We start from the raw sequence: 27,759 nt of genomic DNA on the forward strand, positions 1-27,759 counted from the left end.
TATGTATATCTACATACACACACATGAAGTACAGGTCAAATATATATATTTTATTCCTCACAAATGTAACATCTTTCCTTTGGAAAGTAAGTTTTAGAACTGGATGTCTCAACTATGTCAATACTACATAGACACCATTTTAACTTGGGCTTAGAGGTCAGAAGATAGAAATGGATGTTTTGATTACCTCAAAGATGAAACAAACATACTAGACAAACACTAATTTATACAAGTAATAATAAAAGGAAAACAAGATTATTATAAAATATGTATAATATGTGCAAAACTCAATATATATATATGGCTATTAGTCCCAGAAAACATTCTGTTTCCTGGAGAAAAAGATAAGCTTATTTAAACCAGTATAGGTAGTTTGATGTTACTCCTGGAAAACAAAGATTATCAGTACAAGATCCTCCGTAACTTGGAGGGCAAGCAGAACATGGTACTCCTACTTTATAGGGTGCTTCTCCAATCCAATTGCCCCTAAAAGAAGAAAAAAAAAGGTACAAAGATAACATTAGTGCTATATTAGTGCCCATTTAAAGAAATGTGCTTGTCCTTAAGGATATGTCTGCATGGATTGACATGTAATGATCTTTTTGAGAAGTTTGTCAGTTTAGAAAGGCACTGAAAATTATATCCATTTCTTTCTTTCTTTCTTTCTTTCTTTCTTTCTTTCTTTCTTTCTTTCTTTCTTTCTTTCCTTCTTTCTTTCTTTCTTTCTTTCTTTCCTTTTTTTAAAGATTTCATTTATTTATTTGAGAGAGGGAGAGACTGGGAGTGAGCATGGTGGGGGGAGGTGTGGCACAAAGGGAGAGGGACCAGTAGATTCTCCAGGGAGCAGGGAGCCCCAGGCTGGATCCCAGGACCCTGAGACTATGCCCTGAGCCCAAGGTAGATGCTTAACCCACTGAGCCACCCAGGCATCCCTCCATTTCTTATTTATACAGTAACTTATTTTTCTATATATCTTACTTCTTAAATATTTCTCTCTGCAACACTTAGTATTATCTTAATTTACAGATAAGACGTGAGGCACTACAATGAATGATGACATAATTAGGCATCTGATGCCAGGCTCAATGCTCATTCAGTCACCACATCTGTCTCTGCCCTGTAACTGCCTTCTAGAGCACGTTGGCAGGACACACTCCCATTTCTAAACTCCTGCCAATGCTAAGGATGGTAATATATACATGCACTTACTATTTTCTGGGAGGCTTAGAAATGATGAGATGAGCAAGAATTTGTCATGATAAGAGATTAAGGGCTCAGGGAAGCAATTAAAGGTGATTTCAAAACCTTTACCTATGTGTAAACTCAAAAACTTTTTGTTTTTAGTAATACTATTTGTTTTTTGATAATGTTAAACACTGTGTTGTCAATCTTTTCATCTGTATTGATGGCCATGATCATAATAATACATCAAATTCATCACTTATAATAGTCGGAAATAGCTACAATGTCTTACTGTTCAATTATGAGGGAGGAGGTAATAGATGTATTTTCAATAGCATGGTGATTAGCCCTAAAAAGAGCAACATAGCCGCATTTTTTTTTAATTTATTTGACAGACAGAGATCACAAGTAGGCAGAGAGGCAGGCAGAGAGAGAGGGGAGGAAGCAGGCTCCCTGCTGAGCAGAGAGCCCGATGCGGGGCTCGATCCCAGGACCCTGGGATCATGACCTGAGCCGAAGGCAGAGGCTTTAACCCACTGAGCCACCCAGGCGCCCCAACATAGCCGCATTTTGAAGGAAATGGAATGGTCAGGAGGAAATTTGGTTGTCAGTAGTAAAAAAGTCAGGGTTGAAGATAAGACAACTGTAAGAAAGAGGCTAAAATGTGAAACAGGTGGTTCTCATCTTCTTTACAACCTGAAGAAGCCCAAACAGTGACTCTTAAAGTGAATCTACATAAAATATCTGCTGAAATCAGTCAGTTAAAAATTCAGGATTTGGGATGCCTGAGTGGCTCAGTGGGTGAAGCCTCTGCCTTTGGCTCAGGTCATGATCCCAGGGTCCTGGGACTGAGTCCTGCATCTGGCTCCCTGCTCATCCCTCTCCCTCCACCTGCCCCTCCTGCTGCTTCTGCTCTCCCACACTCACTTTCTGTCCCTCAAATAAATAAATACACACATAAATAAAATCTTTATAAAAATTAAGGCTTTGATCTACAAAATATTTATGGAGGAAAAGTTACCTATAAAAATGAAATACATGCTGATTAGCGATTCATATAACAAAATGTCATCAGATTCCAAGAGCACCCACCTCCATTCAGTTTATTCTATACTCTGCCCTCTAGATAAGATTCCTTGAGTATAATTTGGATAATGACACATGCTTACTCCAAAACACTCGAGGAGGCCCTTTCTGAGTGTAAATCACTCCTTTATCCTAATCTCTCCTATTCTATATTAATAATCTTATTTCCATCTATATCTTTATCCAAAGCCCATAAGTGCATAGGGGCCAGCCTATGCTCTTTTAATTTCATATTTTTCTATTTATTCTACATAACTTTTTGAAATTACACAGCACATATTTTTGGTAACATAAGCTTAGAAATACATTTTATTATGCGTCAAAAGTATTACATATTACGTTACAAACTTTTACATAAATCACAGATTTTTACTGAATAGAGGACAATTACATTCAGAAGTAAATCTGTCAACCAATGAACTTATATTATTTATCCTTCCATTTTTTGTTCTATTCCATCTAATTAAAATTCCCTTCCCTCTCTCCCTCCCTCCCTCCCTCCACCTCTCTCTTTTTTCCCCCTAAAAAACAGACTTGAGATAACTTTATATTGGCATTGAAAAATTCACACTCAAATAACAGTCAAGATTTCAAAACTTTTTTCATTGCCTAGGTTTCAAAATAATGGTTCTTTTTTACAACAAATTAAGCGTTTTAACACAATATCTTAATCTCTCATTGAAAATAATCCGATATCCCATCAATAATAATATTAGAAAAGTCGAATCAATGTTTAAAAACAAAACAGCTAAACAAATGAAATAAAAATCTCTTTCACCATTTAAGTACTACTTGGCCTATTTATGTCAAGAAGAAGGGTAAAGTCTTAATAGGAAAATATAAAGTATGAAACTGAAAATATCAAGCAAATGCACAGTTTCAATGTTTTTTGTAATGCAAACACATTCCACTTTCCAAACCTAATTATTCCAATAATTATGAAGGGGCACCATGGGGAAAATCGCTATTTTTCTAACTTTGCAAAAACACTGCCACTGGCATTTTACCATATAAATGAGTAATGCAGTTATTTGTGAAACATTTTCTCATTCCCTCCCCATATTGGCAAAGCTGGAGAAAATCTTTGTTTGGGACTTACTTTGGAAGACACCAAGAGTGTCATAAATCCTTTTGCACATTTTGCTATTTACTCCAAATGGGAACAGACTCATGTATAAATATTGGAACGTTTTATCGTCTCAAGAGTTATTGTTATCAGGAAGGCATTTTATCAAATGTTAACAAATGCTTATTTATGCTCATCTTATAAAGAATATTTATAAATATGGCTATATTTTATAATCTTTGATCAATTTTCACAATACACTTTTATGTATGCCATAAAATATAACTAATGAAAAAATTGTTTTATTTTTCTTAGATTTATTTATTTGAGATAGAGACAGAGAGAGTGTGCACACATGCATACAGGAGAGGGGGAGGGGCAGAGGTAGAGGGACAGAGCTAATCTCAAGCAGACTCCATGCTGTGTGGAGTCCCACCCTGAGACCATGACCTGACCTGAAATCAAGAGGGGGACTCTAACTCAGCTGAGTCTCCCAGGCACCCCCAATGAGAAAATTCTAAATTTTCAATACTGAAACTTAAATCATGGCAAAGCTTTAATTTAAAAAGAAGTCACAGCATTTAAATTTTCCCTCCTGGCAGTGAATGACTCCTTAGCCATCTATAAAATTAGTAAACTACAATTTTTAGTTTTATTCTTAAAGGAAGAAGGACTCTGTTTTGCTTTCCCAGTGAAAAAAATAAGCCAACATTCTAGTACTGATAGCTGGGAATAGTGCAATATTGATAAATTCCCTAAAAGATTCTTCTCTTTTTCTTTTTATAGAACAGTCAAAAGCCTGAAAGTACAGTATTTATTTAACAATTATTATGACCAAAAATGGGTGAAGGGAATTTAGTGAATTTCCGTATCTCAAATTGTTTTGCCCACAATTTTAGCTGGAAATACCTATCTGTGAAAAATAACTGTTCATTTCATTATTTTTCAGGTATATAAGGTCACTGGAGATTTGAGGATTAGAGGCTATTATAATTAAATCTTATTCACATTAAAATAACTAGCAGACTGGAGATATTTAATATCATTAAAAGTTCCAAGAAGTAGAAGCCAGCCTAGTACTTACTTTGGGGCATAATTGCATACCAGGTAAACTGCACGTCGCCACACAGCTCCCCAGACATTCATGTTTTGACAAGTATGAATTGCACATCCTACCCGATTGGAGGTGGCCCAAACCATCTGCAAAAATAAACCAATACATCATTATTGAAGTTAAAGCTAAGAAAATGCATATTCCCCAAAAGAATAAGAGCATTTTTGAAACTATGAATCAAAAATTAACAAGACAATTGAAATAACCTGTGTATAATGTGTGCACATGGGGCCAAAACATCTCATAGGACATCTGGGGTTGCAATCCTGAGGATATGGAAAAGCATAATCTTTCACCTCATCATACCATGGCTTGACCAACTGGAGAATAGAGCGATATCTAGATACCAAGAAAAAAAAAAAAGAGAGAGAGAGAGAGAACTTAGAGTATAGCAGTCATAATTTATAGTGGACTCATGTTAAGTTGTAAGTTAATAGTTCTTTTTGCAGATTATTCATGATGACTCAGTAGCAAATCCGTACCTCACAATTAACCACTATCACCTATTCCTCCAAGTAGGGCCAAGCTTGAAAAATGCCTAGGACTAAAGCAAGTGAGCCTATATTCGTTTAAGTATATGTCTGGTTGTTTCAAAAAGAAAAATGCAAATTTCAGGAATCTTCATCTTTATCTTGTTTTATATTGTTAAAAATTTCTCCACCAGAATTATATATACAATTAAAAATTAGATAAATAATTTGTAGTTGTGATACTAGAACTAAATGTGTTTTTTCCCTTAAACTTGATTCACTTTTAGTAATAGCACACCTGATTTTTCTCCTTTATATAGAAGAAAACGGGTCTTTGGAATCTTGGATGATGACATTCCTTGGTGGTGGAAAAGTTATCCTATCACTGGGAACAGACTTTCCCATAGTTGCACAGACATATATGAGTATAGATATATGCAACCACGAGAAAGTTTCATAGACACAAGAATGGTTTCTGCCACACTGAAATAATTTTCCTGAGGTGGGAGAGTCAGGGTATAGGCTATAACATATGCCTAATCCTTTCAAAGATTCTATGACGTAAGCAAAGAATACAGGCTAAGAGAGGGTGTTCCAAGGGTGAAAGGGGAAACTGGTCTTATTAGGACCTTTTAACCAATTAAATAATCCTTGAAGACATCTGAAACAGTCCCAGGCCAAGCATCATTGCCTGACACATAGTGAGCACTAAATAAGTATTTGCTGATATTACTTGAAGGTGGTATCATTCCCCCTTGGGGTCCCTAAGTAATAAAATGTGTGGATAAACAGTATCAGTGAAACTGCTTCCTACCTTCCAGTTCGTACAGAAAGGTTTTGGCCCAAAAATCTCAGTAAATAAGAAGGTCCATGGTCCCAGATGCAAGTAGCTGCCCACGCCTCCGCAGATTTTGCAAGATTTTCATCCCAAACCTGTGAAGGGGAAAAAACCTTGAGCTTTACCAGTTTGGCCAGTAACTGACAAAAGTTAAGAGGAAGAAATGGTACTACTGTTTACTAAAGTTTTTTCAATTCTGGTTTCTTAGACTATTCTCACTAAAGAAAGCAAATTCAGACCATTGATATTAAAGGTTCTATAATGTAATATGATTATATCACAGAAAACATTACTGTTCTTACAGTGTCATCCAAATCTGAAGTCCAAAGATCAGTTTTAGTAACGGAGAGGCTAACAAAAATACCACGTCCACCTAGATGTAGCTTGGGGACACATCATACCGACAACTGAATTTTTAATCCACCTGAGTCAACTGAATTTCCTAGAGGTCATCTTCATAACAATGAGGAGTGATGTTATTAATGTATCTTAAAAACTAATATCATCAAATTATTTATTCAAACTGATCTACCAAAATTAATAATGTCTAACATTATACCACAATTTTTAAAGGTCAAACTATATTGTTGTGTAACGATTCCCAAGGAGCCTTCATATTTTACAACATTTGAATCTTTGGTAGTAATAATAATATGAGAACTAAGTTTTAGTGTGTATGAACTAGAAACAAATTATGATCAAGAATAATTTGAACTATGCCACATAGGACTTCTATGAAAATATAGCATATTATAATTCAATTAATAAATTAAGAAAAATAGTAATTGTTCTCAAAAAAGGAAGTTGTTTAAATTGATAAGGGTGTTATTGATGTATAATAACTTTTATTTATTTATTTATTTATTAGGGTTATTTATTTATTTATTATACATTATTTTATTTATTATACATTATATTTATTATATAATATACATTATATATTATAATATTTATTATACATTATAAAAAACTTTGGGACAAAATTTGAATGAGCCTTAGATTTAATAGATATTTATATTAGTTACCATATAGATTGATATTTTCATTTCTAAAGCTGTATGGGGAAATGAAAGCAAGAATTTGTGGACCTGCCAATTATAAATCAACCTAACATGGTAATCTATTTTATAAGATGCTTCTAGGCACAAAAACACAAAATAGATAATATTTATAATTCTTATAAATCAATATACAAAAAATGCATTCAAACATTCTCCCTAGTAAAAATATAATTTAGTAAAATATTTTTCTTCTCTGCGGAATGGTTTTAATTGAAGTTGATAGTTTGTATCATGACATTATTTCCTAAGTTATTTAAATATTTAAATATTATTCTAACTCTCTGAAAAAAATTTGTCTGAATTTTGACTAGATAGTAGCATATGTTAGAAGGTAAGAACTTACAAAAAAAATAAATGTCAATTTTATAAATTGAATATTACTCAAATTCACATGGAGCTCCCCATAGGAAAGTGTATAGATGTTCTTCTACTGATAATTATTTTTCTGTTTTTCATAGTCTCCCTTATTTTATCATTCTTTGATGACTTTCTCCTTCACCAGGTTGTATGGAGTTAAGTAAGACCCACCTACATTAGGCTTGATGGTCATGAGTTCACTTTGAGTTATAAGCTTTCAAGAAACTCATGAGACTGCTTGACTAGGGACACTGAGAGGCTTAATTTTCCACAAGGGTGATGGGATACATATATTTAGTTAAGATAACAATGTATTTAAGGGAAGAGAACTTATTTTAGTGACTTTGAAATAAAACAGGCAAAAATCAAAATAATAGATGAACTTTTCCAGAGATACTTTCATCCCATGAGGCCACCTTCAACAGAAATTTGTTAGTTACTCCGAAGTTGTTTTAAATTAGGAAAGCAATGTCATCTTACATATACTTATCTAGAATTACATTAAGGTAAACATAAGGTTTGTATAAAATGAAAAGTATTTAGAAAGAATCTGGAGCAATTCTATAGTGACAATGGCCACATCTTAAGGAGCTATAACAAGACACACTTTTCTTAGTTACCCAGAATATCATCTTCCAATTTTGAGGATTAAATTAAATGTGGCAAAACATTACATAATGCCATTTTAGTCAGTGAGCAATCAATGTTATATACAGTATCAAAAATTGAAAACACTCTATCATAAGAGATTTTGTACTACAGTTTTCACAGTTACTTAGGTCAGACATAAGTTTTAGGAATTATTATTTCAAACTCCTCCTTTATCTTATCTGTAAAAATTTGGGCAAAGTTTATCAACAGTACGAAATAAATTTATAATTAAAGTCACAATATCTAAGGACTTGAATTAACTTTTAAAAACATTGGTGTGTCTAGGTAGCTCAGTCATTTGAACATAGGACTCTTGATTTCAGCTCAGGTCACGATCTCAGGGTCTTGAGATCAAACTCCAAGTCAGGCTCCACACTCAATGGGGAGTCTGCTTGTTTCTCTCTCTCTCCTGCTCTCCCCTTCTTCCCCACTCTCTTTCTATCCTTCTCTCATAAGTAAATAAATAAATAAACAAACAAACAAACACATAAATAAAGTCTTTATAAAAAAGTATTTGTTTGGCTGATAGTGGATTTATCTACTATTTATTCTTTTGAAGTTTTCTCAATGAAATATGGATTACAGTTCACTGAAATACAAAATAGCATAATTAATTCACAAAGGAATTCCAGATGGCATGGCATCAAAAAATTATGTCCCCTGATGGGCTCTTAATTAATTGTAAACACTTGGGGAAAAATGCATCTAAGTATTATTTACATATTGAACTACAATGTATACTCAGATCAAGAACTGCTAAGAACACTTTCTTATAATCTTATCCTAAAATATAAGCACAGCATGGCACAGATAACACTGACCTGAAAATAAAAATCTCATGTTCTAACCCTAATTATGCTACTAAGATCGACTATGACTGAAGATATGTCAATTATTTTCTCCCACTTACCTCATCTGTAAAATAAGATTGGATGAGGTCATTTCTAGGGTACCTTTTCTCTCCACTTCTCATGATTTAATATTACCTGAGCGGCACCAGCATCAAAGCCAGTAAGATATATGTTATATTGGTCTACAACTTGCTCAATTCTAGTCCTTTCCATTCCACAGAGAGGATAAAACCAGATTCTTTTCAAAATAATTAACAATATTTAAAGCTGTTAAGAATTTAGAAGTAATTTAGCTTGTATAAGTCTATCTTTATACTCATTCATATATTTTAAAACTTAATATTTTAGGGGCACCTGGGTGGCTCAGTCATTAAGCGTCTGTCTTTGGCTCGGGTCATGATCCCAGGGTCCCGGGATCCAGCCCTGCATCGGGTTCCCTGCTCGGCAGGAAGCCTGCTTCTCCCTCTCCCACTCCCTCTCCTTCTGTTTCCTCTCTCAATGTGTCTCTCTCTGTCAAATAGATAAATTAAAAAATCTTTAAAAAAAATAAACTTCATATTTTATATGTCAAAAAGACAAACCATTTGTCATACATATATAAGATATAGATGGATAGATTGATATAGAGTTGTATTTAGATCTCAATCTGTATTTATCTGAAATATTTCCACTCAAAACATCAGTTTGGATATACAGATGAATCCTTTATGTATGGCTAAAAGCATTTTTACTTTATTAAAATGTTGGTCACTATCGGGGGGAAAAAAATAGATGAACCACAAAGTTCATTCCCAAAAAATATCTTACATGTACAAACCTTATTAACCATGATAAGAGATTTTGATTAAGAAGACAATGTATTTAGCATTACTGATGCCTACATTTTTAGGCATGAGTTTCTATGTATCAATATTACAATAAAAATTTTGGGGAAGATGGTTATGGAGGAGAAAGGATAATCACTTTCTTCTCTCTCCATGTTTACTTTTAAGGAACTGATGGGAGGGATTTCTGCCTGTCTCCATGTTCCTGAAGGAAGATGCTAGAGAGACTGATAGGCATGGCTTTGATCCCACCACCCCTCAAAGAGCTGGTCATTTTGACTCCCCTGGGGAGACATGGTCCATTGTCCTTTGATACCCACTGCAGGAGAAGTCAAAGGGGCTATACTTTTTCTTGCCTCTTTGTCCTCAAATAAGACTCACACGCATTCTATAGAGGGGAAGATCCAGCTTGAGTAGGGAGCTCTGAAATTTAGGAATTACATCAATCACGTCAACTGATGAAGTTAAGATCTATGTTTGCTATCTGTCTTTCTTCCTGGGTTACAACTTCCTGGAGAAAATGGGTATATTATTTATCCCCTTAAGATCCAGTGGTATTTAAATTTATTAATATGATGAGAGGTCTTTGAGGTTTGAAAATAGCAAGCAACAATAACTTTATTTAATAAGAGTAGGAGATTTCAACAAAAAATTGTGGCTATAGGGAGTGGTCCAGTGTGATCTTCTTTTTCCTATCCAGAATCTCTAAATTGTAGTGAATGTGGCCAAGTGCAACCATGTGAAAGAATTCTTACAGCTTATGAAATTCAGGAAATGAAGATGTAAATTGCTTAAGCATTTAACTTAGCATATACATTTCTGGATGCTTGATGGGTAATATATCTGCTGAATTTTTCTAAGTATGTGCAGCATTTTTTTGAAATTATTTTATTTTTTAAAAGATTTTATTTATTTATTTGACAGAAAGACAGAGAGAGAGAACAGCAAAGCAGGGAGACCAATGTGGGACTTGATCCCAGCACCTAGGGATCATGACCAGAGCCTAAGGCAGACACCAAACTGACTCAGCCACCCAGGCAATTAGAAATAATTTTAATATTGGATCCTACAAATATAGCAACAGAAAAGGGCACACATGTGCATTCTATGGAATGCCTAGTAAATATGTAACATACTATTTGTTACCTTTTGTTGGAAAAACTAGATATCTGATACTTAGATTTTATTCAAACAGGTTGAACATCCTGTATTTTTGGGTTTTGCCCTTCTAAATAGGTAAGATGAGTTCACAATAAATTAAGTTGTAAACACTTAAAATTTGATCTTGCCTCCTAAAAGTGAGGCAAAAATTAAGAATATTATGCATGGAGGCACCTGGGTGGCTCAGTCGGTTAAGCATCTGTCTTTGGCTCAGGTTATAATCCCAGGGTTTTGGGAATGAGCCCCACATCGCGCTCCCTGCTCAGCGGAGAGCCTGCTTTTCCCTCTACCTCTGCCTGCTGCTCTGCCTACTTATGCTCTCTCTCTATCTCTCTGTTGGAGAAATAAATGAATAAAATCTTTTTAAAAAAGAATATTATGCATGGGTACCCAAAAACATTTACAGGACACACTAGAACTTAGATATTATGATTAAATTACTTCACAAAGTAAAGATGGCTTAAAACAGTGTGAGGTGTGTCCTATTGCTCCAAATGATTTTCTTCCTATCTTTGTTGTTAGAGCCATTTAGTTGGTTGGCTTATAAAAGGACTGATTTACCTTTGTACTAAAATATTCATCATGAACTATTCTACTTGTAAATAAAAGTCAGCATCTTGTCTGTGGCAACCACATAGTTGGACTAAGCCCTGAGAGATATCCCAAATTCAAACTGATGTCATTTAAATATCTGCAAGAGTTGTGGATCCAAGAAATAGGAGGGGTATGAAAAGAATGTAGATTCTCATCAAGTTTAGAAGTCTTTAGAACTTGAGCCAAAGAAATACCAAATCAAATCAAAGAATGTTGCAGTATGGGAGAAGTTTGCTGACTTTCATAAGCAGACAGAAGAATTGAATAGTGATATGATCCAGCCAGGGATAAGGTTGTTTTGCCAGCCATCCGTGAGTTTTGGTATCCACAACACAGTGACAGCCAGAATCGTGAAGCACATTGACATCTGAAGTACCCATCCCAGTCAACATCTTGGACAAGAAGTGTACTCAGACTACAAGGCATCCCTAAAAATTACTGGGGAATACATCCTCACATCTTTGACATTGTTTGAAATGAAATAGTGCTTTTTAAAAAATGGGTAAGATCTTTTAATTCCACACATAAGATTTAAATGTAGGAATGTTTGAAAGAATCAAATTTGAGGTATTAGGAAAGAATTTCTGGCTAAGGAACCTGTGTGACTTGATATTAAAAATCTGTAATGGTTAAGAAAATGTGCCTATTAAAGCAACAGGTTAGCCTTGTAATTTCAACGTAAGTATATCAGTGAGTAATTATTTAACTTGTGATTTTAAGTTGAAAAATACAAGAAAAATCTTAAATTTTTAAAATAGTACTGCACAATTTAAAACTGAAGAGTCACTATATTTCTTAGACTTTTAAGATCCTTTAAGGGGAACCTGGGTGGCTCAGTTGGTTGAATGTCTTCCTCCTGTCAGGCTCCCTACTCAGCAGGAAGCCTGCTTTTCCCTCTTTTCCTGCCCCCCACCCTGCTCATGCTGTTTCTCCCTATCTTTCTCTCTCTCTCAAATAAATAAATATTTTTTTAAAAAGATACTTAAATGTATGAAAATTATTTTCAATAAATTAATTGAAATACTTTTAAAACCCAGATAAATTAAATGTATACATGCAGCTTAGGAAATTTAATTAATTAAATCTGCTGGTAATAAATATTAAATAAATGTATCTGTCAGAATCCTAGATTTATAAATAGGACAAAAGATTAATGAATTGTGGCTAAATTAAGGAAGAACCAGGAATATTAATTTTGGCCTCTTGAAAAAATCTATTCTGCTCATGGATACTATCTTTGAAGACATAAAATGCTAAAAATAAAAATGTCACACTTGAATTTTCAGAGACACATTTCTAAATTGGTTATTGTCATAGATACCATGGTGACAATGCCATTGGAGAGAGTTTGGCATGTCCCATAGTTATGTTGCCATTTCTTGTATATTTTGAAAAAATGTAAAGTTAATTTAGACAGACATGCTTTGAGGTTTTAAAGAAATAACTTATCTAAGACTGTTTGATCTTTTCCTAGGTTAGTCAAATTGGAAAATGGGTACTGGCTTATGAAAGTGAGAAAGAACCATTACAAAGAAGTTAAGTGATGATAAAATTATTTCCTCTGAGGGCAGCCAAAAGCTTTTAAAAAGCTTCACATGCATGATTGTGGTTCTGATTTGAAATTGGTTGGTTTTTCCCTGTTAGGTAGAAATGGTTGTGAAATGGCCCATAAAGGACACTGAAAGTGGAATATAGAGACCCAGTGTTAAACCAGGCAGGAGGGTAGAAATGAGCTTTGGTAAGACTAGAGAGGGATGGGTTGAGGTCTGGTGGGGTGGGGCAGAAAAAGAGAAAATGCCTTCTTATGGCAAATTCTGGGCATTAAACTAATGAAACTGATTCTACTTTATAGAAGTAGGTAGTTAGAGGAACTTGATTAAAAAAAATTCCCTCGGGCTGCCTGGGTGGCTCAGTGGGTTAAGCCTCTGCCTTTAGCTCAGGTCATGATCTCAGGGTCCTGGGATCGAGTCCCGCATCGGGCTCTCTGCCAGGCAGGGAGCCTGCTTCCTCCTCTCTCTCTCTCTCTCTCTCTCTACTTGTGATCTCTCTGTCAAATAAATAAAATCTTTAAAAAAAAAAAAAAATTCCCTCAACCCTCAAAAATAACTACAAAATATGGGAACACATTACATTACAAAATACCAAAGTAAGGTCTGAAGCTTTTTTTTTTTTTTTTTTTTTTTTTTTTTTAATGCTTAAAAGAAGATAGCTTGGGTGGCTCAGTGGGTTAAGGCCTCTGCCTTTGGCTCGGGTCATGATCCCAGTATCCTGGGATCGAGCCCCGCATCGGGCTCTCTGCTCAGTGGGGAGCCTGCTCCCACCCCCCTTTCTCTGCCTACTTGTGATCTCTCTCTCTCTCAAATACATAAATAAAATCTTTTAAAAAAATGCTTAAAAGATGATAATGAAGACTTCCCTCAGGTAAAATGAGAACTACCTTTTAGGTAGGTGGGAGAGGAAAATTTCTATAAAGAGATGATGTAAAGTGGACTCTTTTTTTTTTTTAGAAAGGATCATTGCCAATGACATAAATTTATTAACAAGAAACTAAAAAAGGCCTCTCTTGACCCCTTTTCATCTTCCAATCAATCCATCATCCTCTCCTTTCTCTTGCAATAAAATTCCCTGAGAGTTGTCTTAACTGAGAATTCCCAGTTTCTCCTCCTCCCTTCTCTCCTGAGTCCACACCTGCACACTCCCACCCCACCTCCACTGCACCCAAGCTGCTCTTATCAATGTCATCAGTGGTCATTTTTTGGTCACCATTTTATTTGTTCTAGTGGCAGTGTTTGGAATGCCTGACCACCTACTCTTCCTGGACACACCCCATCTCTTGGTTTCAGGACCCTACACTTGCCTTGATTTCTTCTGGTGACTGCTTCTCCTTATGCATGCTGACTCCTCCTCATTTCTCCAATCTCTGTGTGCTGGAGGGTTCTCAGGACTCAGGCCACATCTATTTCTCTTTTTCTCCCCCTTTGGTTCATCTATATTCAAGGCTTAAGAAATCTCATCCAATCTCACAGATTGAAATACCATTTATATGCTGGTGGTATGGTTCCACATTTTATGTCCAGCAGTCGAATTCCAGACTACTTTAACCACCTTACTACTTTAAGTCTCTACTCAGCATACCATAAACTGAGCTCCAGAGAGTCACAACCCCACACCACTTCCTAGTCCCTCACCAGCTACTCCTGTAGTGTTCCTTCTACCAGTAAATGGCATTGCCCATCTTCTCATTCAGGGATCACCAAATCTGTCCTGTTACATTGTTACATTGTCTACTGCTGCTCTTGTGCTATAAAAGCAGAGCTGAGTGGTTGCAACATATGCCATATTTACTACTTGATCCTTTACCGAAGAAATTTACCAACTGCTGTTGTAGTTGCTCAGGCCAAAAATCTAAGTGGACATCTTTACTCTTTCTTTGCTTCATAATCTTAATCTGTTCCATCAGCAATTCTTGTTGCTCTTCACTTCAAAATACTGTACATTCAGAATACAACCAACTGCTCATCACTGTTATTGCTATCACCTCAGTCAAAGCCAACTTAATTTGTTATCTGGGTTACTGCAAGAAACTCCTAACTGAAGAAGTGCTTCGTATCCTTGAAACCTTAATATATAAATTAATGAGGGTATGGATAAAAGATAATACATTCAGAATTTGAAGTAAGAGTACTTAAATACGACTGGCATTTAGGAAAGAAAGTTCCAGTGCTTTAAATCTATGTATGGCTAAATCTGCACTGTGAAATTGTACTTGATTTAAGTGCTTTGGAAATAGTAGAGCTCTGTATAAATATAGTCGTATTCAAATGACTGTGTTGGGGGGACGGTCTAGTAAGGAAAATGAATAAAGTAGTATTGATTGTAAGATGGCAAAGTTACATGTCCAGAGGACAGTTACATGGGGAAAAAACAGACTCAGAAATGAACAAATCTGCCCCACCCAAAGAGGCTACTCCTCTCTAACCAATTGCTGACAAGTAGGAAGTGGGCTTAATGGCTCTAGAACTTTCCCCTCTTGAGGATAATCTGGAAATACAGATGTATATGTAAAATGTATCAACTTTAACATTTGACAAATGATTTTTACAAATGTAAAATTCTGTACAGTTCAATACCATGCGGAGCAAATTAAATATGCCCACTAATTAGAATGGTTGATGGACCTACAGTTTATGAATTCTTACGTAAGGTATCATTTTCATAATTACATTCACATGGATGTGGCATCTTCCTTCCTAATACCCATGGATGGTGGCAGGAAAGTGTTCCTGGAGCCACATTTGCCCCAAACCTCCTATAGCAGACTTACCACACATGGGCTGCTGCTTTGTCTTCAACAATGGAAAATGCAAGAAACACATATTTTCAGATTAACCAATAGGACCCCAGGTAATGCATTCATCTAGACAGCCAGTAAATGAATATTCATTGGGAGGCATTGGGTACTGTGAATTCAACAGTCAGTTGGGCAAACATGGACTTTATCTTAAAGTTTAGAGAAAAGACAGATAACAAAAAACACTACCAAACAAATAAATGAATAATTGCCAACTGTAATACATCACATAAATACATTATTATATAACAAATTATACATATACACAATGTATGTAATACATTATTACATATTACAATATTAAAAAGCTCCAGAAGAATCATGTGCTACTTAAAAGTTTGCTTCTTTTAAAGTTCCCTTAGCCAATCAAGTATATTCCCAAGTGAGCATGATTTCATGTTGCAGACCCAGAGGGCCCACATGATATTTTGTGAAACCAGGTGTGGAATAATTTCAAGTGAAATTTTGTGATAGTGTAGAATTACCACTGGGATAATTTTTCCTTTGGGTTAACCCATTAATTTGTTCAATGTATAGTCTCTTGACAAACAAGTGGATATTTAAGCCACGTAATATTTTCCTCAGTTCAGTTTTGTGTCCTAAACCATGACTGAAGAAATTTATCACCTGGGAAATTACTCCAGGATCTTCTGGGGAACTTTCAAGAAGATAGATGCTTAGCACAATCCTGGACCTATCAAATCAATGTTAAGACTGGGGATCTTAAATGTGTGCTTACAAAGTAGTTCTGTTCTCTTCTGATTAGAAATAATTATCTAAAGTCTTCTTGGTGGAGAGGCATTTTGATTGCAGAGAACTTTGGGCCTCCCATCTCCTCTCCTATTCCTACTCACCCCTGCCACACCACGTGGAATGCTTAAGAAGAAGGGCACATTTCTGATAGTTAACATCTATTAATTTTCACATATAAGCTCTTATATCAGTGTCCTTCTTCTATACTCTGGTCTGTTATTGACTGAAGTTTAAATAAAAATTAAAAATAACATTTTGTCCTGAATATGCCTCATGGTCACAGATGCTAGATGTTAAACTCCATGAGGATATTTGTAATGTGTATTCAAGGAAGACAGAATTATTGGGGAGAAAGAGAGAAAGAGAGACATCATTGTTTGTGTTGCTATACAAATATACGAACATCATTCAGTCTGAGAGTGACAATTTCAGGAGAAAAGAGCATGTATTCAGTGGTTATCTGGATATGAACACAGAAATAACATGGTATTCACAGTGCTTATTTAGACATCATGGGAAATCTAAGTGGCTTTATTAACTAAGATATTACAAATAACATGGGAAGAAACTTATACAGAACTTTCTGAAAATCTAAAATCTTGAAAAAAAAAAAAGATACAAAATTTAAAAAGATCCTGCCCTAGACAGGTGGGGTGGGTGACTTTTTATGATAATCTCCTATGGCCAGCAAGGAATAACTAACCAGACCCTAAAAAGAAGTAAGCTCAATGGTGATATCAATAGAAATGTTTAAAAGGATTTAAGTACCCTGGTTAGCTTTCTATAAGAGACCAACCCTAAAGGCCCTCACTGGCAACCTTATGGGGTCCCCTTTCATCCGTGAGAGCTTTTTCTGTATCTTCACGTAATAAACTTCTATCGTTTTATTCATTCTCCGTTGTCCGCGAGATTCATTCTTCCACTCCGCGGGACAAGAACCTAGCTCTCTCGCATCGTATCTATCTATCTATCTATCTACCCATATATCATCTATTTGCTTTATTTCTGCAATATTATTTCATAGTTTTTATTGTTGTATCTCTAATTCAGTACTTACTCTTTAGTGAAATACATATTTCAGATATTGCATTTTTATCTCTAGAAAACTGTTTCGGCTATTTATTTATTTATTTATTTTTAAGATTTATGTATTTGAGAGAGAGAAAGAATGAGCAGGAGGAGGAGCAGAGGGAGAAGCAGCAGACTTCCCGCTGAGCAGGGAGCCAGACATGGGGCTCGATCCCAGGACCCTGAGATCATGACCAGAGCCAAAGTCAGAGGCTTAACAGACTGAGCCACCCAGGCGCCCCCTGTTTCGGCTATTTAAAAAATCCTCATTATGTACATGTTTTCCCTGAAATATTTGAACATGTTTATCATAACTTTTTAAACTTTTTTTTTCATGGGGCTCCTGATGGCTCAGTTGTTAGGCATCTGACTTCGGCTCAGGTCATGATCCAGTGGTCCTAGGATGGAGCCCCACAATGGGCTTCCTGCTCGGCAGGAAGCCTGCTTTCCCTCTCCCATTCCCCCTGCTTGTGTTCCTGCTCTGTCTCTCTCTATCAAATAAATACATAAAATCTTTAAAAAAAACCACAACTTTCTCTTCTGCTAATAATCATTTGTGTTTCTATGGTCTGATAGACTATATCTCTGCTACGTATCCTATTTTTCTCCTTCCTTATATGTCTGATACTTTTGATGTCAAACATCACAAATTTTATGTTGTTAAAAAAATAAAATAAAATAAAAAGGTAATCACTTTCCACTATAATGACACTGAACCTGAATTTAAAACACATATTTGACCAATTTGCAATACATGAGAATACAAGAATATGATTCAAATCAGCAGAAAGTGCCCGCCAATTCTGCAAACTTAACTTTAGGATGCATTCACAGAAATAGAATAAATGGAGAACGATTTGTCATTGCTACTCTGCACTTGTCATATCACATAAATTCTAGGCACCTTACTGGAAGAAGAGCATATATGTATTGGTACCCAACTGGGATGACAACAGGATGAAAGGCCTTCCTTGCTCAGAGCCACTCTGCTTCCATTTCCCAAAACAATTTAATGGGCACCATTTATGTGTGTATGTAAAACAGTGTGGGGTAAAAAGGGTGGGGGGAGTACACTGATTTTCTATTTATTTAATAGTACAATTCTTACCTTTTCCAGTATTTTCAGAAGGCAAATATCTCTTTGCAACCTTTCCTGATAGGCTACTTTGGCCATACTCTGCATGCAAGAGGAGTCATATATAGATACTTAACACAAAGGGGCTAACGGCTAAGAAAAAGCTGGGTGACTTGAGGTCAAAGGTCCGAGACATCAATGTTCACAGTTCTCAAAGACTTGAAGCACTATCACAATGCAGAGTTTTCCTATATGGTTACCAAGGGTAGAAAGAATACTGGGAATGAGATTTGATTCATGTGCAGAAATACTTTCTAATATTCAATGAGGTCCTCAGATCAAATACATGTAAAGAAATACCTTAGCCAGTGGTCTCAAGAGCAGGAGATGCACACAGGAAGGGGAGCATATAACATATGGCCTTTCAAAGCATGGGCTTTTTTGTCCTATAGAACTCCTTCTCATCATTTCGGTTTACCTGCTGTGTGATGTTGGGAAAGTTATTTATGCTCTCCAAGTTCCAAGTTTCCTGTTTCTAAATGAGAAAAATTGTCTTCATATTTCAAGACTTCTTTGACGGTTAGACAAGATCATGACTGAAGACTATTAACACAGCCCTAGGAGGACAATGGTGTAGTTAATGGCAGACATTATTATCACTGGGGATGCAGGCACTGGAATGGTGGTGATGACAAGTGAACTAGAAGGCCACCTAAAATGGGAAACAGTGTAAAGTGCACTTTTGATCATGTTATCTGGCAGCCTAAAGTTTAAGAGACTCCAAGCTTTAATCTCAACAAAGCAGGCATCAAATAAAGTGAAAACAGATAAACCCTGAAGCAACTAAATAATCAGAAACAGAATTGCATATAGATAATAAGGAGTTTGCTTTCAGAGGAAATAACATCAGACAGTGAAAGATAAAAATTAGAGAATATTTTAGATGTCTTAAAACTTATTAATTCCCCTCCTTAAATCCCTCTTTAATATATATTTTATCTTTAAATTTTAAGACCATTTGTTGATGGATTCTAGTAAGAATTCTCCTTCCCAGGGAAATATAATAGCCATCACCTACTACTTAATATTGGAAATATGAGCCAGGAAGACATTTTCATGTGTGGCTAATTTTTTTCACCAACTCAATGTTGCAATAATGTAAAAACTGATTTCTTGATTGTTAAACTATCCTGTGATACATAGGCATAGCCCAAATCTTGCCAGTGACCACGTGGTCAGAAGAATTCAAATGCCTTTCCGCCTACCTACTGCCTGCAGAAAACATGATCTCGCTGGAATGCAGAGAGAGAGATTTGGTAGAATGTTCACATTTAATGAAATTATGAGACATGAATTTGATGCACTTTTTAGGAGAGAAAAATAATTGTGTCCTGAAGCAACATTTCTCAACTGTTTCAATTTGGAGTATGTGGTGTGAAATTTTAAGAGTCATGAAAAGTTTATTCTAAAAACACAACTTGTTGGGCATTATTCCATATTCACCTAAAAAAAAAAAATGCTTGGTACCTGATTTAGACACTGTGGGTAACAGGCTGGAAACTTTTGAACCCCATCCATGCTTCCAAACCTCAGTCTGTAATGTAGTTTATGCCAAGCATTTTCCTTGACCAGTTTAAGCTGTTAGTCTTGATTTTTCTCTAACCCCTAACTACATCATCCTTCAGAAATTCTCATAGACTATTAAACAGCACAAGTTCATAACTATTTAATGGCCACTGACTAGTACATGCTTTTTAGATATGTTAAGTTCAGGACACCAGCCCAGAGCCAGATAGTCAACCCCTATTATTCTGAAGTCCTCTGATTAGTTTCCAAAAAACCTTATCCTGAGCATGTCAGAAGAACAAGGTGGGCTTGGTTCTACCCAGGCCCCTGAAACAGATTTGGATTTGTGTGGATTTAAGCCTCAGCACTTATTTAAAAAAAAAAAAAAGGTACTTTTTTTTTTTACTTTTTACTTTTTTTACTTTCTTATAAAAATTTTTGTGTAAATTCCCAGACATAAAATCATCCATCCATACTGTCTCTGTGACACTACCCTACCCCTATTATGCAAAGTGATTCATGTTGATTACCAAAGTATACTCCTATCCAAAAATGTTTATAGTAGAATGTTCCCTCCCTCCCACATACTAGCTACTTTTCCCAACCTTTGTAGATGTGTACCCTGGATAATAAACCTGCAGCCACTGAATGACTACCTGAAACCTGCTCCTGATTTTGTTCTTCAACTCTGAGAAACCCAGCTGTCCTTCACCTTGTAGCCAGAACAACCTCTCTGAAATGCAAATTAATTATATAACTTTCCTGCTTAAAACCTTCAATAACTTCCCTTGATTTATAATAAAGCTAAACAAGTTTTTGCCTGCCTTCTCCAGTCTCATCAAACATCATTTTTTTCTCTTATACATGATATCCAAGTCATACTGAATTTTTACCCTTGCCTTCAATGTACCATTCACCTTCTTGGAGCACCCTACCACACCTACTACACCTTCCCTACTTCTATACCTTAAGTTCAAGTCTGGGCTAAATATGTTTCTTGTAACCCCAGAACACCCTGTATTTTTTCCTACTTTAGCACCCAACTCACAGCATTTGCACTTACTTATCTGCTCACAGTTTTTCCTAAAAAGAGTGTCTTTCCCCTCCCCATTGAATGCCCCAGCACAGTGCCAGGCACAAGAGTAAATATTGTGGAATGAATGATGGAATAATGAATGACTCTTGCCCATCAGACCACTATAGCCATGTGTTCTTTACACGTGGCTATAGTGGTCTGAATGCCCAGAAAATGTTAGAAGACTTCATTCAGGTGTTCCACAAATATTTATTGAGTCTTCTCTGTGGAACAGATATGAAGCTAGGTTCTACAAATACTCAGCAGGAATACAATAGATTTATTTTTCTACACTGTTGTATGTAGTCAAATATCATTTGCCCTCAAAAAAGCAGTGTTTTAATACTAGGAAATATAGTCACCATATATGTATGGGCTTCATGAGATTCATGGCTTTTCTGTCTACCACCTAATGGTAAGGTTCTGAATCATACTGTGTTAATGTTTCCACTTGCACTTTAGAGATTGAATTCAGAATGGTCACAAAGAAAATGTTCTCAACCTTCAGCTGGCTCCATACATGAAGAGTTGAACATTTATATATAAGTAACAGTAAGTACGTAATATTAAGCAACATGCACCTTGGAAGAAAATTCCTACAAAATGTGCCCAGTCTCTGTTAGAAGCCAAGACACTTAAAAGGCTCTACATCTATGAGAACAGAAATGTGGAGTTCCAAAAGCTCTGGAGAAATGCCTTCCTGTCAGCAGTCTTTCTCAGTTCACCGCTGGCTGGCAAACGGGTCTCAGGAGGCTTTCTAGTAGTCATAAAAGCATTCATCGAAAAGATTTAGGTTAGACACATCAAATTTCTCATGTTTATAACAAGAAAATTGAGTTAATCTTCCCAAATGAGAGGAAAACGTGCCATCTGGGACAATATAGGGTTTCATTAAAAAAAAAAAAAAAAAAGACAAGGATAGAAATCACAAGTGTTTGGTCAACTACTGAATAAAGAAAAAAAAGGAGTTTAACATCATCAACATTATCTTCCACATAAGGCCCAAATGAACAAAATCAGCATTTTCATTATTCCTGCCTGAGTCATAAATTATTTTAAGCAAATAGTTTTTTGGCTATTTCCAAGGATGGATTAATCTATTCTCCATTCATTCATTGGAGTCATGCTTTCTGTTACTTTACTACCTGCCATGACTTGATAACTAGTACTTTTCTCTTTTCCAGAAAAGTCTAGGAAGCCTTAAATCCTTTTAGCTCTGCAAATAATACTTGCAGACACCAAACAAATGAAATGGACCACATTATCAACATAGTCAAATTATATTACATTTTCTCAGCTTTAAGTCGCTTGGTTCATATCCGTCATTATCTTTTCACTGTCCTTCACCTCTTTTTCCATTTTGTACACCAACTACAAAGACTGTGATTTCATACACCATGCTTCAGTTAGCTGTTCATACCTGTTGTTGTGTAGGGGCAGGTGTCTGACTCTTTCTTACCTAAAGAAGTGGCACTATTAACTCAGTGATTGCCATTTCCCCAGTCAACTTCATTGACAATTCGAACTCCATCAACTGCTAGGGCCATCTTTCCAAAATGCAGCTCTGACGCTACTCTAAAACTTCTATAGTTTCCTTAATCACTTTTGTATGAAGTGATTCTCAGTATTTTCTCAGACTCCTCAAAAATATGGCTAATACATTATACTCTTCCTCTCCTGGTGATTTTGTGCATGCATTGCTTTATCTGGTATCAGTCAACCCTTCCCCTTCCTGGACATCTATCTCAAATGTCCCTCCTCCAAAGAACCTTTCTTGATTTTGCCAATAAGAAATTATCACTTCTTTCTTTGATTTCTCCATGATATTTATCTGTACCTCACTGATTACATCAATCTTACACAGCAGTGTATTAATTCAGTATAATACTGAATTATATGCTTAGTGTTTTCTTTCTTTTTTTTTTTTTGTTTTTCATGGTTTTGTTTATTACTCTAAAGACAAAGATCTCTGTTATCAATGGATCTCATCCTCTTATGGAAGGAATTCAACATTTTTAAGATCAATTTATTCAATTGACCTGTATTCAAGGAATATCTTACAAATTCTACTCTATGTGTGAGTCTTGCAATTTCATTCTTTGGGAGATAATTCTTATTCTAAGAAACTAGTGTGGTTTGTGGTTTAGAGTCATGGTTTAAGCTGCCCTTAGAAGAATGAAAAACAGCTGGTGTCCAAGGAGCTCTGGAAATTTGTCAATAAACTAATTGTGGAACAGAAGCCAAGAGTAAAGAAGTTCGACTTGCATATCTTAAGCCCTATCTATTGTATTACTATTTTTTTAAAGATACTGTGTTTAGAAAATTAGATATTTTAAATATGTATTTTTTACTAAAATCATGGACAAAATATGCAAAGATATATTATATAACTGTAACATAAATGTCAACACTCTGTTTAAATTGCTTCTACTTTATTTAGTCAAGGGTACACTGACATAACCAAGTACTTAAAAGGAGATAAAATCATTTAATTTTGAGGGACTATTTTAGAATTTAGGAAAATTTTTTGTTTTAAACTTTAGGTGAATGTGATAAAATATCATTATACATGATAATAAAATTTCCATTAAAATATATATCAAAATTGATGCTACTTGTAAACATATAACGATTCATAGGGAATTCAACTAAATCATCAAATAAATGTTGATCACTGTCTATACTCAAGAACTCGCTCAAAACAAATAGAGATACAAAGGCAAATAAAAATAGATTCAGCACCTAAAAAGCTTGCAAGAACTATACAAATAAGTACAGATTTTGATATTGATAAGAGCAAAATAACAGACATGAATGGTTATTTATAGCAGTTAAAAGAATGAGAAATTGATGGGGTGCCTGTGTGGCTCAGTTAGTTAAGTGACGGACTCTTGATTTTGGCTCAGGTCATGATCTCAGGGTCCTGAGATTTAGCCTCCAATAGGGCTCCCTGTTTGGAGTGTGGAGCCTGTTTAAGATTCTCTCTCCCTCTGCCCCACCCCTGCTTAAAAAAAAAAAAAAAAGGAAAAATTGAATATGGTCGTGAGGGTAAAAAAAAAATCAATAAAGGACATAGCATTCTGATAAAACTTGAAGGTCAGGGTCGTAAATCATGAAATAAGTTAAGGAAGAGAAAGATGAAGAGAGACAGCCTGGAAAGAAGGTTCAGAGAGAAAAGTTGCGGGTGAAAGGGACCCCCATCTTGCCAGCACGTTTAACAAAAGCCCTGAGCTGAAGACCATCTTCAAGGAGGTTCCTGCAGCTACTATCACACACTGATGAGGACTTGAACAAGTGGCTAGTGGTCCTGGTGAGCTAAGGGTCCTAAGTGTTTAATTACATAGTAAGTGTTAGGAATGGAGCTCACTTTCAGACTGCTCACAGTCCAAATCAAAGCTGAACAGGTATGTGGTAAATTGAGATCTATATTTTTCACCAGGCCTAGAGATTAGTCATTTACAGTTTGTGCTCCAACCTCCAAGTAGCCTCTTACATTGTAGTGCCCTCAATGTTTCTCTGAGTCTTCATGAAGGATCCATGTGACTTATTTCAATGACTTCATTTACTCAAACAGTCTTTCTAACTTACAATTTCATTAAATTGAACACATTTTTCTAGCCAAACTAATCAGTTTTGTCCTTCCCCAGGGCCTTTTCCCATTGCTCTTCCCTCCACCTGGGAAGTTCTTCCCTCATCTATCAGGGTGGTGGACTCCCTCACCTCTCTCCAGGACATTCTTAGCGAGGCCTTCCCTGGCCATCCTATTAAATTTCACAATCTCACCACAACCTGCTTTATTTTTCTTAACAACCTTATCACCTTCTAATGTACTATGTACTTTTTAAATTTATCTTATTTATTGTCTGGTTTTCTACCCAGGAAGTCAAGGACTGTCTATTTTATTCATGAATGTAACCCAGTGTTTAGAATAGTGCCTGACATATAGTAAGTGCTCAATAAATAATAAACGAGTAAGTACATGGGCAAATGAATTATATGCAGTATTTACATGACAATTTGATACAGTTATATTTAATTTTATAGAACTTACTGTTCCAATTACTAGTTCTCATTAACTGACTGAAGGAGGATTTATAAAACATCTACTGACATAACCAGTACTGTATCTGGTTCTTACAAAATAAATCATATCTTAGCTCCTATATTGAGAAATAAGAATAGAATAGAATATGAATACTACAGGATTTCAGCTGGCATTTTAAAGGAGGAACAAAGATACCCTGACACCTCCAGGGGTTCCCCTCAGTGGAGCATTTAATAAACCTAGCCAATGGAAAGATGCTTTCCAACACAAGCATTGGCTTTGAAATTCCATAGATCTAAATTCTAACTCCATTAATACCATTCACTGTCCATGCCACCTTGGCCTACTCATTAACTTTTCTAGGTCTACATGATTTCAATTGTAAAATGAAGTTCACAGTCTCAGCATCATAGGGAGAATGTGAGCTATCAAATGAGATCATCTATGGAAACAATTAGCCAAGTCATTGACACATAGAAAAAAATTAAATAAATGCATGTGGAATGAATGAATACTTGATCAGTAGGGGAAAATATAACCAGAAAGGATGTGGCTGTTTCAACCATTTATACTGTGTTGTACCCCACATTTACTCATGATGATCCCTCTGCCTTCAATATCATTAAAACAGTGAATTGCATTATATGTAGGTTGGTTATTATCTATATTATTATTCCCATTTTAAAGATAAGGAAATGGAGTCTCACACACATTAAATAACTTGTCCAAAGTCACAAAGTAAGCAGCAGTGTTAGGGTTTGAACGCAGAAGAGCTCACCTCTATAACACTTCAGCTATCTTCACCCTACTTTTGTCTGCATAGTGTTGTGATTGGCACCGGCAATTATTTCCTAAACCCACAGTCTATATATTATACTTTTCTGATCTCATTTAGAATCTTATGTATATTTCTCTCCTAATTTATGGTAACTAAAAAACTTATTTGTTCTTTTTTCTATATCAATATATCACCTTCTTGAAAGTGCTGTTTATCAGAGGTCTATTTTGTTAGGCTCTGATCTACTTGCTCAATCCCTCAACTCATACTTTGCTGATTACAACCCTATATGGCAGGTACTACGTTTATCCTCATATAAAAGATGATGAAAATGAAATGAAACATTCATGCAGGTTGTATTTCAGGACTGAGGTTTGAACCCAAGCATTTAGATTCCAAAGCCCATTTCTTAACCATGAGGGTATAATGCGATTCCTAAACCAGGACTGATTATATCTCCTCTTCCAATTTCTTTACAGAAAACTCCTAGGAAAGTGCATTTTCATAGAATCTAAATTGTACTTCTATGAACTATGACTCTCTTACATTTGGCAAGTCTATTTTCCCTGTAACTCTGACATCTCCCATTAGTCAAACTTAAAAAGCTTATTTAAGTAGAAGAGATAAATTGAGAAACTGAGAGAAATACCAAATTTTAGGTCACTTATAAGAAGTTGTTAGTGGTACCACCTCCTCACCCCAACTTAGAAAAACCAAGCTGGTGATCGTCATTGCCTTAAAGGAGCATCAAGCTGTGCTCTTAGAAGGTACTGGACTCTAAACCATAAGCTTACATAAACACAAAACACAAAATAAAGCAACTTTAAAAAGCACAGCTATCCTTTCAGTACCAACTCAAGGGTTTTGTTTTATTTTTTACTTCCTAAGTAGAGTGATTTAAACATAGAGTGCCTATTTTTAAAAGAGCAAAGAATGTGTTCATGGCAAGTTGGAACAGTGTGCAAGTGTGCTGGCTTCACTGTTATCTGAACGACAAAGCATTAAATCACATCGAGGAAAAAGTCAGCATGTTCTCTGAGAACACAAATAGATTAGCATCAGGAAGAGCTTTGTCCCAGAAAGGGAAGAGACACCTACCCAAAGATAAATTATGTACACAAAACCTATAATTTAAAAAAATTATTTTCAAGAAATGTTTTAGCCGATAAATATGACTATTAGATACACGAACACAGAAATATTTCCATGTGAATATTTTTTAAAAAGTGTGTCTTTCAAATGTGGTCAGTCAACACACCCCATTCTTTATCTCTGTTTCTTATATAAGACCAGATTCATCAGTGGTTACAGAACTCACAAAACAAAATGAGAACCTCCCCTCCCTTTAATTCTATGATGCAACAAAATTTAAGCTTACTAGGCATATAAGAACCTTCCTAAGTTAAAATGTATAGCAGAGCTCCATATCCCTTAATATATAAACACTCTTTAGGTTCTTCAATGAACAATTTAAATCCAGCGTCCTCACTCCGAACTCAAAGAAAACAAATTCCTCTTACCATATATTCCATGTTTGCTGCCGGTGGGAACACCTTGCCCCGAACTTGATTATGGTAATCAAGAATGGCGATCATGTCATTCTGCGAAATGTAGCGCTTCCGCCTGGCTTTGGGGATATCCGCAGAATCTAGTTGTACTTTTAGTGCTGCTTCAATATCAGTGAAATTATTGGTTGGCGGGGATGAGTCAGTGGAATTGAGTAAGACCACGGCACTTGCTTCACAGAGAAGGGAGAAGAGGAGTGCACTGCTGACTGTAGAGACTGCTATCAT

The 27,759-nt window shown here is 35.7% G+C and overlaps 1 protein-coding gene across 1 annotated transcript; it reads right to left on the reverse strand.

Annotated features, from left to right (window-relative positions):
• Window positions 1-350: 350 nt before the first annotated feature.
• Window positions 351-27,759, reverse strand: LOC111156847 (peptidase inhibitor 15). Its single transcript, XM_022517947.1, has 5 exons — window positions 27,487-27,759; window positions 5,733-5,851; window positions 4,655-4,787; window positions 4,419-4,534; window positions 351-486 (listed from the first exon to the last, which is right to left on the reverse strand). The coding sequence occupies exons 1-5, from the start codon at window positions 27,757-27,759 to the stop codon at window positions 351-353; spliced, it is 777 nt and encodes a 258-aa protein (XP_022373655.1).

This window comes from Enhydra lutris, unplaced genomic scaffold (genome assembly GCF_002288905.1).
Source record: "Enhydra lutris kenyoni isolate GAN:26980312 unplaced genomic scaffold, ASM228890v2 scaffoldscaffold49, whole genome shotgun sequence".
NCBI classification, from domain to species: domain Eukaryota; kingdom Metazoa; phylum Chordata; class Mammalia; order Carnivora; family Mustelidae; genus Enhydra; species Enhydra lutris.